At 41.6% G+C, this 12,141-nt stretch overlaps 1 protein-coding gene across 7 annotated transcripts in view; it reads right to left on the bottom strand.

Annotated features, from left to right (window-relative positions):
- Nucleotides 1-12,141, bottom strand: part of TLN2 (talin 2) — a 464,397-nt gene that overhangs the window by 143,332 nt on the left and 308,924 nt on the right. For all 7 annotated transcript variants that reach the window (XM_012443139.2, XM_012443144.2, XM_064361373.1 and 4 more), the window contains 4 exons: nt 8,169-8,270; nt 6,732-6,808; nt 3,348-3,528; nt 2,366-2,479 (listed from right to left, as the gene is read on the bottom strand). In XM_012443139.2, coding sequence (XP_012298562.2) covers nt 2,366-2,479; nt 3,348-3,528; nt 6,732-6,808; nt 8,169-8,270 — 474 coding nt within the window. The remainder of the gene's footprint in view (nt 1-2,365; nt 2,480-3,347; nt 3,529-6,731; nt 6,809-8,168; nt 8,271-12,141) is intronic.

Genomic DNA, 12,141 nt, shown 5'->3' with positions numbered 1-12,141 from the left:
AGCCAGACAACAGCACGACACAATCACAGCACAGAATTACCCAGGAGACCAGAGAGGCTCTGCCATAAAATCAGACCAGCATTTTGGCTACGCTCTTCTTATGAGCACTGACGGGGCCCTTAAGTTATCCTAAACAGGAACCTTAACTGGCCTCTTGCTCCTTCAGAGATGCTCAACGGTGTGCAAATTCTCCCCATGTCTTACATTAATTATGTTGTTTGTGTTTTTAACTTTTAAGATCTTAGGGAGAAATATTCCGCGTGGCTTTATTTAGAAAAATCCAACTGAAAAAGAATGAGGAGAAAAAAATCAATGTTTCATAATAATACTGCACATTAGCATGAATAGTTGTTGCTAATTTTCACCTTGCTTCGCAGGGAGCAGGGTGAGAAGGAGGGTGTTTCAGCTCACATGTGTTCTCTGTCAATGCAGGAAATGTCTCTTGCTTACAACGTGTATCACCTTGAAAACGACCAAGGGTCATGTTCATGTAGATGGTAAAACCTTTCCTGGTAAGATGAGGGGATGGGTTGAGACCCTGTTCCGGGTCCAGATCTACCACTAGCAGGTGAAAGGACCTCGGGCAAATCATAATCAGGTCCTGTGCCTTAGATTTCTTCTACTGTAGGAATTCAATGGTTTATAAAAACCTTTCCAGCTCTTACACTTTATGTTGATTTGAACCTATAAATACCAAGGTCTCTATTTTCTGGCATTTCAGAACTTACCTAATAAATGATCACTTATCTTGATAATGATGACCCTGCAGTATGGTGCTCATCTGCTTCTTAAAACATCCCCAAAATATTTATCTATGTTCAGGATGTGAACACTAAAAGTAATTTATTGCGTTCTAATTCTTTGAAAATTGGTGAAGCAGTAATGTAAAATCTTAAATATTTTAAAACTCTACCTCACAATTATACTGGATATGGGTGTCTGCCATACATGCTTTTACTCTGGAATTCCTCAAAGCAAAATGTTTATGGTTTTCAGATACCTGGGAGAAATGGTGCTGAGGATACCAGCAACCTCCATGCACACAGGTGTGCAAATGAAAAACTCAGCATTCTGGGAGAACTTGGAGGGTAGTTATTCTGGCAGGACAAGATAAAGCTACAGACTGTATCTTGGTTCTGGCCCCTGTGATGGTACCAGTCAGTCCTACCACAGCGGTTGTCAACCCTGACTGGCCATTAGAATCACCTGGGGAGAATAAAAACCACTGATTCTCAGGTTCCACCCACAGCAACATCGAGTTCTTTGTTCTCAGCTGGTGCTTTCGGCTTTGTTTTTAAAGTTTCTCAGATGATTCTAATGTACAAAGCAGCACTGAGAATGACAGTACTGGCTGGTGCTTCTCAAACATAACGGTCACACAAAGAAGCTGGAAACTTGGCGAAAACGCAGATTCTGTTTGAGGAGGTTGGGGAAGGCCCCTGATTCCACACCTCTCACACAGAATTGCCAGTGCTGCTGGTCCTGGGAGCACGATTTGAGTGGTGAGGAGCCATGTTGAGAGGTCCCTAATTTCCCAGTCACAGAGGACACCTCTGATACTAAACAAACAATGATCTGAGTCATCCAATTTAACTTTTTCAGAGACAAGTGTTATTCCTGAGCTTTCAAAAAAAAAAAAAAAATGGGATTTCTTGAAAAAAATCATGGGATTTCATGCAGCAGCAGCTAGAGGAAAATATCTGGGTGAATCACCCTACCCTGCTGAAAAACTCAATGGTAGTAAGCCAGTGGTTCTCGAAGGACAGTTCGCAGGCATGCAGCATTAACATCGCCTAAGATTTTGTTGGAAATGCAAAATCTCAGGCCCTACCCAAGATTCCACTGAGTCAAAAAAAAATGGGGAGAGAATTCCAGCAATGTGTGTTTTAACAGGCCCTTCAGGTAACGCCAATGTACGCTAGAGTTTGAGAACCACTGGTAGAGACAAAAATAACAAACAGCTAATGCTTACTGAGCTCTTTCTATGTACGTGCTAAGGACTGTGCTGAGAACTCTACAGGTGATTAGATCATCACCTCGTCACAACTCTATTTACAGATGACAAAGTAGATTAGAGAAGGCAAGTAGCCCAGAGTCACACAGCCAATGATGGAGCTGGGATGTGAACTCAGATCACAGGACCCTAGGGTCCAAGTTCTCGGCCCTCCTGTGGTACTGCCAATAGGCAGCAGTACCGTATGATTCTCTCCTGTGGGTGCAACTGAGAGACGAAGACTCAGTATCTTGAAAAATCATGGGTTTCCTCTTCACCTAGAGATTTATCTAGTTGAATCCCGACAGAGTGCATAACCCTGCTTTCTGCCAGGGCAGAGACTTGGCATGAAAACCACTGAACAGTATTTACCATATCCTGGCCAAGAGGTGGCAGAGAGTCGAGCTCACTGAGATCATCCTGGGCCTGCTGGACAGCGTGCATGCTTGTGTTGATGGTCCCCATCAGGGCCTGCTGGGCTGAGGTCTGCAAAGGCAGATGAAACAAAGCAGTCATCTCACACTCCGGACATAGCCCTTTATGCAAAACAAAGCAAAACAGAACTCTGTGCTCAAGGCAAAGCAGCCCAGGCTACATCTCAACAACCAGCTGAACCATCTCCCATTTTAACCTGGAGGCCATAAATAGATACTGCATTATATTAATACAACACAAAATGAAGGTGACTGCCATGGACGGATTATAATCAGAAGTGTGTGAAGAGTTTAATTAGCTAACTAGGAGGCTCGGAAGAGTCCTTCCAGGGGAACTAAGGTGATGCAATCTTTGAGTACTGAGGAGCTCCTCATGCACAGGAAACACGTGGGTGTTAAATAAGAATGCTTCCTGATAGACAAGGACTCCAACTAAATCTACAGTCAACATACTTTTTCAGAGACAAGGGTTAATCCTGAGCTTTCAAGAAGTTCTCGTCCAATAGCAAGGGAATCCCAAGGCCGGCCTGAGAGACACCGAGTCAGACAGACCAGCACAGTGGAAAGGAATTAATGACCACCAGGGTGAAACCTCAAGGTCACTGGAAACCTGGTCTATTTCTCAGACTTTCCTAGGGATATCTGCACCAATCAGTTTGATGCTGCCAGGACAGGGGAGCAGAGTTCTATGCCTGTATCACAAATCATGTTGAGAGGTCCATAATTTTCCAGTCACAGAGGACACCTCTGATACTAAACAGGCAGTGATCTGAGTCAACCAATTTAAAAATACACAGCTGAACGCAGCATGGTTCAGCCAGGAGTTAGAGTTCCAACACCCAGCCCATCACCGCTGCTGGTGTCCACCCTGCACACCGGAGGCAGTGGACTAACGAGCGGGGGATGACGGGAAGCCTCACCAGCGGCGGCATGTGGCCTCGGTGCATCTGCCCAACCATGACCTGCTGCTGTGGCGAGGGCATGCTGCCAACGTTGAAGGTCTCAGGCCCGCTGGAGCCTGAGCGCATCACAGCTGGCAGTGCCACTGAGCCGTGCTCTGCCTTCCCGGTCCGGTTGAACTGCTGCTGCAAGATGGTGGACCTGCCGGGAAAAGTGGTTTGGTCACTGTGAGGAAGCCACCCATGTGGAGTGCAATGAGGAGACCCCCCAGATGTCACATATGTTCCCTGCTTTATGCTGTGAAGGCCAATTTAAAGAGGCACGTACAGACAGAGAAGCAGGAATGAAGAAGTGGCACTACAATACTTAGCAGAGCTCTGAGATGACTTCTTTCATGACACATAATGTAAATAATTACTCCCAATTTATCCACTTAATAGATTTATGGTATTATGCAATTAGTTGTTCTTATTAAAAAAAAAAAAAAGAAAAGAAAAGAAAAGGGAACAAGGCCTGATGCAGTATCTCACCCCTGTGATCCCAGCCCTTTGGGAGGCCAAGGTAGGAAGATTCCTTGAAGTCAGGAGTTCAAGGCCAGCCTGGGCAACATAATGAGATCTCATCTCTACAGATCTCAGGAAAAAATTCAAAAATTAGCCAGGAGTGGTGGTGTGTGCCTATAGTCCTAGCTACTCAAGAGGCTGAGGCAGGAGAATCACTTGAACCTGGGAGCCCAAGGTTGTAGTGACCTATAATCGCACCACTGTACTCCAGCCTGGCCAACACAGTAAGGCTCTGTCTCAAGAAAAACAAAAATGACAACACCACAAGTATTCCTATGATGATAATAGTGAAGTTCCAGGTTTTAAGTGAATGTTTTGATATGTTGATATATTATTTTTGGTAAATCACACCTGAAAGAACATTCATTAAACAAGTATCTACCCTGTGGCAGGTTCCATTCTAGGCATCGGAGATACAGATCATTTATCCTCAGCTTGAAAGGGGAAATGTGGAAATGTAGGTAGGGGAAAATCTCCTGCAGCTTAGCTCCCGTCCCTCAGGCCTACCACCATTGACCACACAGGGTGCTTCATCGCCTCTGGAGCCTCGACCATGTGAGGCTTTGACATCTTTCAAAATGCTTTCAACTAAAGACCGGGAAGACTCTTAGGGAATCTAAGGAAAAAAAATGCATTTTATTTTTTTGAAGCAGTTTCACTCTTGTCATCCAGGCTAAAGTGCAACTGCACGATCGCAGCTCACTGTGACCTCTGCCTCCCAGGTTCAAGCGATTCTCCTGGCTCAGCCTCCCAAGGAGCCGGGATTACAGGTGCCCACCACTACACCTGGCTATTTTTTTGTATTTTTAGTAGAGATGGGGTTTCACCATGTTACCCAGGCTGGTCTTGAACACCTGACCTCAGGTGAACCACCTGCCTAGGCCTCCCAAAGTGCTGGGATTACATGCGAGAGCCAGAACACTCAGCCAAAAAACTGAATTTTTTACTTGATATTTTCTTAGAATGAATAGTAAGTACAAAAAATGCTGATCGTCTGAAGATAAGAAGTCTGAGCGTGGTGTATCTTCCTCAGAAGCCCAGTGGACAAACCCACAGAGTCTGGCGCATCCGTGTGTCGTGAGGTGGAAGGAAGGTGGAGGTACAGCTGGATGAAGAGACAAGGCCTCTGTCCCGGAGCTCTCACACTATCACAGATCGTTCTCTGTTGCCCAGGGCAAGACTCGACAGCCATGCTGGGATCCCAAGCAATAGGCATCCAGGGAGAAACACTGCAGTCTAGGGGTAGGGTGGTAAGAGACTGGGAAGGTGGGTCTAGAGGTTCCAGTAAGAAGTCAGTTGCATTCTGAGAGCTCAGCCAAAGATCAACACAGGAAGAAGTGGAAGGTCTAGCGATGGGGACCATCCTGACCATTCTTCCTGCTTGCCTTGAATAGACCCCACAGTGATGCCATGGGCAGTAGAGATGGCTACAGTGGTCCCAGGCAGGTGAAGGTCCCAGCCCTCTGGGCTCAGACACTTACTGGACTGCTCCTATGGGAAGCAAAGCACAGCAAGGTCCTCTGAAGTGAAGGACTCACCCTGTCAGGGAGCACTAGCTCACTAACTTACATATAATGGTCATGAATAATTCCAAGGACTTAAGGTGCTCTGCCCAAGGATGGCAAGTACCAGAAACGTATCATATCAAGTTTGGTTCCAACTTGCATATAGTGGGGACAAATGGAAAAACACCTTTTGGGTGATGAGGAAGCAAACTGTGAGAAACTGGCAGCAAGGGTAGAAATGTTAGAGAAACTACTATAGCTAAGCAAGTTTAATGCACTGGAAGATGCTAGAACTTTCTAGCATTGTACTATGGGAAACATCACAAGATCTGAATCTGAGTCCTGGCTCTACCACATGTGTGGATCTCAACTAATTTTTATGAGCTTCAGTTTCCTTATCTGGAATGGGGATGACAGCACTTGGCCTCCCTCTTGCATAAGGAGTTGTTACTGGAATTCCAGATGAGACAGAATGTCAGACACACACATACTGAAGCATACAAGAACAATCATTACATTGCTCTATTAATACAAAAGGGATGTCTGTAAAGGTTTCCCAAAAATAACCATTTATTAGATGTTACTTAATTTTAATAAATCTATCTTCTCTCTATAAATGGGGCTAAATAGAGGATACTGTGAATTTAAAATAATGGTCGTGAGGATGATAGTTACAATAGCAAGCACTATGTGCCAGACATTGTCTTACATGCTTTATTATCAACTACCATAGAAATAAAACCTACTTAGGAGGTAATATCAATATGCCCATTTTATGGATGAGCTCATACCAGAAGAGAATTCAGTAACTTCCTAGAGCCACGCAGTGAAACACAGACCCTAGATTTGCGCCTAACAGGAGTCCATGTTCTTAACCACTCACCTGGACGATGCTGCCTTCAGTGCTTCAGTGTGGAGCAGTGCTTCACAGTAACAACCCCTCCACCCACTGCACTCCCTCCTCCCACACAAGGGGCCAGAATCAAACACAGGCTCATCCTCTGACCTTCTGATGATATGGCTCAATGATCATGATTAGATTATGAGATTTAAATCAGAAATGCAGAACAGGACCCATGAACATTTACTGCCCCAAAGATGCAGTTAAACGCCACACCATGGTCAATGTCTCCCTGAAATCCTCAGCCTCCCTCATAAGACATGTGCCACATCAATGCTGCTGGTCTTGGGACCATGCTTGAAAAAGACTCAACTATATAATCTGCCATCATCTTCTCCAGGTGACAGGCTTTGGAGGAGCAGGCTCCAAGCTGGCAAGAGGAAACTCGCCTATCTAGGGAGAAGGTGGTTCTCCAGTGCTCTTCTTAATACTTACTTTTTTGGAGAAACGGACTCTTCTAACATAGTTGACTCCTCATCACCTTCTAGTCCAAATCGATCTTTACTTTGTTTCTGGAAATGCAGAAAAAAAAAAAAAACAAGATGCAAAAATGAAAAACAGGCCGGGTGCAGTGGCTCATGCCTGTAATCCCAGCACTCTGGGAGGCTGAGGTGGGCGGATCACTTGAGGTCAGGAGTTCGAGACCAGCCTGGTCAACATGGTGAAACCCTGTCTGCAATTAAAAAAATACAAAAATCAGCCTGGGATGGTGGCAGCAGCCTGTAATCCCAGCTACACTGGAGGCTGATGCAGGAGAACTGCTTGAACCAGGGAGGCAGAGGTTGTAGTGAAGATAGTGCCTCTGCACTCCAGCCTGGGTGAGAGAGCAAGACTCTGTCTCCAAAAAAAAAAAGGAAAATCATCATCAGGTCTTCATACAAGGACCTTTGAATAAAACATTTTAATGGGACACAGGGAAAGTGATGAAGTTTACTCAAAACTCCTTACGCTGGATATTTAGTAAGTGATGGATGAACAAAAGCATAATAATAAAAAAGAAATATTTAATATACAGTTAGATGTCATGTATTTATTGTACAGACTTTAACTTTACATAGTAAAAAATCAAGATGCACATATTAACATTCTATTAAAACTTGGTTTTTTTGAATGGGCTGTATCTTGAAGCCTTAAGAAATGTGTTTTTCTGTTTACCAATATGGCACAGAACCCCACTATATTTGTTTTAAAAAAAAAAAAAAAAAAAAAAAACAAGAAAATTACAAAGATCATTTTTAGCCCTTCAATCCACGTTTCCACAGAGGCTGAAAAGCACAGAACAGCTATGTGAAGACTAAGATGCTGAGGCGTGCTAGGCTCATTCATCAGCTAAGTGACATGCTATTGTTCATTGCCTGGTAGTAAATGATACAAATATGTGCTGCAGAAAAAGCAGGAATTCTCAGAGGATCTTGAGGTCAAATATCTCATACTTAATTAGTGATTAAAGATTAAATTAGTGAATCAAGTGTTTTCTCTGTTTTGAGACAGAGTCTCCCTCTGTCACCCAGGTTGCAGTGCAGTGGCAAGATCTCAGCTCACTGCAACCTCCACCTCCTGGTTTCAAGTGTTTCTCCTGCCTCAGCCTCCCGACTAACTGGGACTATAGCTGTGCACCACCTCACCCAGCTAATTTTTTTGTATTTTTAGCAGAGATGGGGCTTTGCCATGTGGGCCAAGCTGGTCTTGAACCCTGACCTCAGGTGATCTGCCCCCCTCAGCCTCCCAAAGCACTTGGATTACAGGCGTGAGCCACCATACCTGGCCTCAAGTACGTTTTAAAAGGGCTTTTTTTCAAGGTAGCCACGTCACCTAAACCGAGCCTTTTAAAAAAGCGGTCTTGCTTTTCCAATTTGCATCAATACAAAATACCTTTTTCAGGATGATGTCAATGTAGCCTGCAATCAGCTGGGATATCTGCTCTCCCTCAGTGGTTTGTACAGAATAGTAGCTTTCCTGATACTCCCCAAAATCCTGAAAAGACAGCATTGGAGAAAATATAGCTAAATCAGATATATCAACATTTTAAAGGCTAGGAAGTCCAGCTCTAGAACAGTAAGACATAGACTTAATTTTCCCTGCTCCTCTCTAAATACAAATGAATACCCTAAAATTTATTCAACAATATTCAACAATGGTAAAAGAGCTCTGAAAACTGAAAAGATGGACCAGCTGGCCCTCAGAACTTGCAAAACCACCATATGATTGAGTTACTGGGTTTTCTTTCCTATCCCATATAACCCCCAAGACTAAGAGCTGTAGAGGCCTGAACATTGGAACCTCCAATAGGCAGTTTCTTAAAAGCATGCTTTTGGTCCAAGAACCAGGAGAAGAGGAGCCCAAGAGAGGCTAATTTGGGGAAGTAGTCAGGAGATCCAATTCCAGCTCAACAACCTGGACTGACATTCAACGGAAGCTGCAGAGCAGTGAAACCTCGGACCCTTGCAGGCCCTATTCCACAACCCAGGCAGTTGGATGGTCTGATTGGTTTGCTGCAGCAGTCACACATAGTAAAGCCCTGTGTCTCCCTGCCCTCCAGCCAGTGGCTTAGAGAGATGCAGGCCCAGTGCCTTCCGCTTCCTGCAATGAAGGTCATCCAGCAATAGCAGGTAGCCCAGGGAAGTGCCTTCCGACCTCACTGACAGAACCAACAGGGTTTGAGCAGGAACATTGGTGTCAAAATTAAAAATCAGTCTAGAATAGCACTGAAAAGTCTCAGAGAATGAAACTGTCATTGCAAAAAGTAGGCCAGAACACTACACACTAAACTTGAAGAAAGTGTCTGCTTGCTAAAATAGAATATTTCAGTAACATCAAAAGTCTCCTAATAGGCCAGGCACAGTGGCTCATGCCTGTGATCCTGGAACTTTGCGAAGTTGAGGCAAGAGAATTACTTCAGCCCAGGAGTTCAAGACCAGCCTGGGCAACATGGTGAGACTCTGCCTATATAAAAAAATTTTTTTTTTAATTAGCCAGGCATGGTGGCGTAAGCCTGCAGTTCCAGCTCCTCAAGAGGCTGAGGTGGGAGGATCGCCTGAGTCCAGGAGGTAAGCTATGATCATACCAGTATACTCCAGCTTGGACAACAGAATGAGAGACTATCTCAAAAAAAAAAAAAAAAGTCTCCTACTATATTAACCAAGATGTCTAGAATGTTTTAAAAAAATAAATATTGACATCAAGAGCCAGGACAAACACAATACAAATGATAAAGATGATCAACTCATCCCAATACTGAAATAAATCAGATAGTGGAATTATCTGGTAAGGACTTTAAAGCAACTATCATAAAAACGCTTCACCAATAAATTGCAAATTCTCTTGAAGCAAATTTTACAGAATAAAGTTTCACAAAGAAACAGAAGTCATCATAAAGAACCAAATGGAAATTATAGAACTGAAAAAGACAATAACCAAAATTTTAAAATTCACAGGATAAACTAGTGTGGAGATAATAAAAAATAAAATCAGCAAACCTGAAAACAGATCAACAGAATTTAGTCAATCTGAACAATATGGAGAAAAGAAACTAAAACACAGAGCTTCAGGAATCTACAGGACAGTAACAAAAGATCTCACATTAATATCATCAGAGTAACAGGAGAGAATAGTGTTGGACAAAAATAAAGTATGTGAAGAAATAATGACTGAAAATTTCCCCAAATTAGTGAAGACTTAAACCCACAAATTCAAGAAGCTGAGTGAACTCCAAACAGAATGAATCTTAAGAAACCCACACCAAGAATTTTGAAAATTAGAGATAAAAGTATCTTAAAAACAGCCACAGAAAAATGACATATTACCTACAAATTGACACCAACTTGAATGACAGCAAATTTCTCATTGGAAACCATGGAGGTAAGAAAGAAGTGGCATGACAGTTTTCAGATGCTAAAAGAAAGGAACTGTCAATCCCAAATGCTGTACCTGGCAAAATTATCCTTCATGAATGAAGGGGAAATAATAACATTCTCAGAGGAAGAAAACACTAAGAGAATTTGTTGCTAGCAGATGTACCCTTAACCAAGAGCTCAAGGAAGCTCTCCAAACACAAAATGATAAAAGGAGGCTGGGAACTTTAGAAAGGCAAGAAGAACAATGGGGTAGTTAAAAATGAAGGAAAGTGTAATAGATTGTTCTTCACCTCATGAGTTTCTTTCATCACATTTTCTGTTCAAAGCAGAAGCTGTAACACCATCTTACATGGTTATACACAAAATAACTATCTTAAAATAACTATCTTATGTGTATATGAAAAAAATATTTAAATATTATATTCAAAAAGTGTGGGGAATGGGTAGGTAAAAAGACCTAAATGGAAGTAAGATTTCTACACTTCACTTAAAGGGGTAAAGCCAGTACCAATAGGCTGTAATTAATTTCATATGTACACGGTAATATCTAGAATAACCACTAAGAACACTACACAAAGTGATATGCTCAAAATGTAACACACAAAGCAAAATGGAACTCTAAAAATTGTTGAAGTAACCCACAGAAAAGGCAAAAACAAAAAAATAGAAAAACTACAAAATGACAGATTTGAGCCCTAACATATCAATAATTAGCTTAAATATAAATAGTGTAAATATACCAATTAAAAGACAGAGATAAAATGAATTAAAAAAATAACCCAACAATTATGCTCTCTACAAGAAATTCATTTCAAATGTAACAGTATATGCAGGTTGAAAATAAAAGGATGGAAAAAGATACATCATGTCCACATGAATTTTATAAAAAGCATTGGTGGCTATGTTAACATTAGATACAGTAAACTTTAGAGCAAAACAAAAATTACTAACAGAAAAGAAAATTACTTATGATTAAACAACTTCTCCATTAAGATACAGGAATCTTAAATGCACGAGCATCAAACAACAAAGCTTCAAATTACATGAAACAAAAACTGAGGGCTGAAAGAAAAAGTAGAAAAATCCACAATTATTGTTAAGAACTTCACTCTCAGCAGTTGAGAAAACTGCCAGGCAGAAAATTAACATATTCATACAAAAGACTGGAACACTACCATCAACTAACAGGGATGTAACTGGTATTCATAGAGCTCAATTTACATGGTAACAGCAGAATACAAGTTCTTTTTGAGTACTCATAGAACACTCGCCAAAAATGATATACTGGGATAGAAAAACCTTAAAATCACAAAAGAACTGAAATTATACAGAGTATGTTCTCTGACCATAATGGAATCAAACTAAAAATCAATAGTAGAGAGACAGCAGAAAAGCCTCCAAACACTTGGAAATTAAATAAAAGCTAGGAGTAGGAAGGAAAAAAATCACTACATATTATGAGCTTTAATGCAACTTTAGGCTTTAATCGAAATACTGATATTCTCTCATTTGCCTGAGATAGTTAATGAGGTAATCATAACTATTTTTTAAAATAAATTTTTGTTTTTAATAAATACTTGAACCTAGTTTAAACAGACCAACAGTATTCAAAGATGTAAAACAAAACACAGTTCTTCCCGTCCTACCCATTCCCATCTTCACTTTCTACCACACGTCCCTCCAAAGGTAACCACTTTCAACTCTTTGAGAAGTTCTTCTAGTATTTTAAATAGTATGTTTATACTCATTTCTTGATTTTTCTAATTTAGAAATTATCTATGATTTCCTGCAATGGAAGATGAGGTCATAGCTAAGTATGAACATTCATCTTCTGAGGGCCACACAGGAACTGCTGTTACAGCTACAGGAGGAAAGAAGGTATGTTTTCTGAAGATTCCTTCTAATTGGCAGGAACCTATCACTCTACAGTCAAATTAGATAACTAATGACTCCTTCCATGGCCCCTTCTTTACAGTTTGTTTTTTTTTTGT

This window comes from Aotus nancymaae, unplaced genomic scaffold (genome assembly GCF_030222135.1).
Source record: "Aotus nancymaae isolate 86718 unplaced genomic scaffold, 86718_ANA_hifiasm-v0.15.2.pri h1tg000041l, whole genome shotgun sequence".
Lineage (NCBI taxonomy): Eukaryota > Metazoa > Chordata > Mammalia > Primates > Aotidae > Aotus > Aotus nancymaae.
This window is presented reverse-complemented; position numbering and strand designations above follow the sequence as displayed.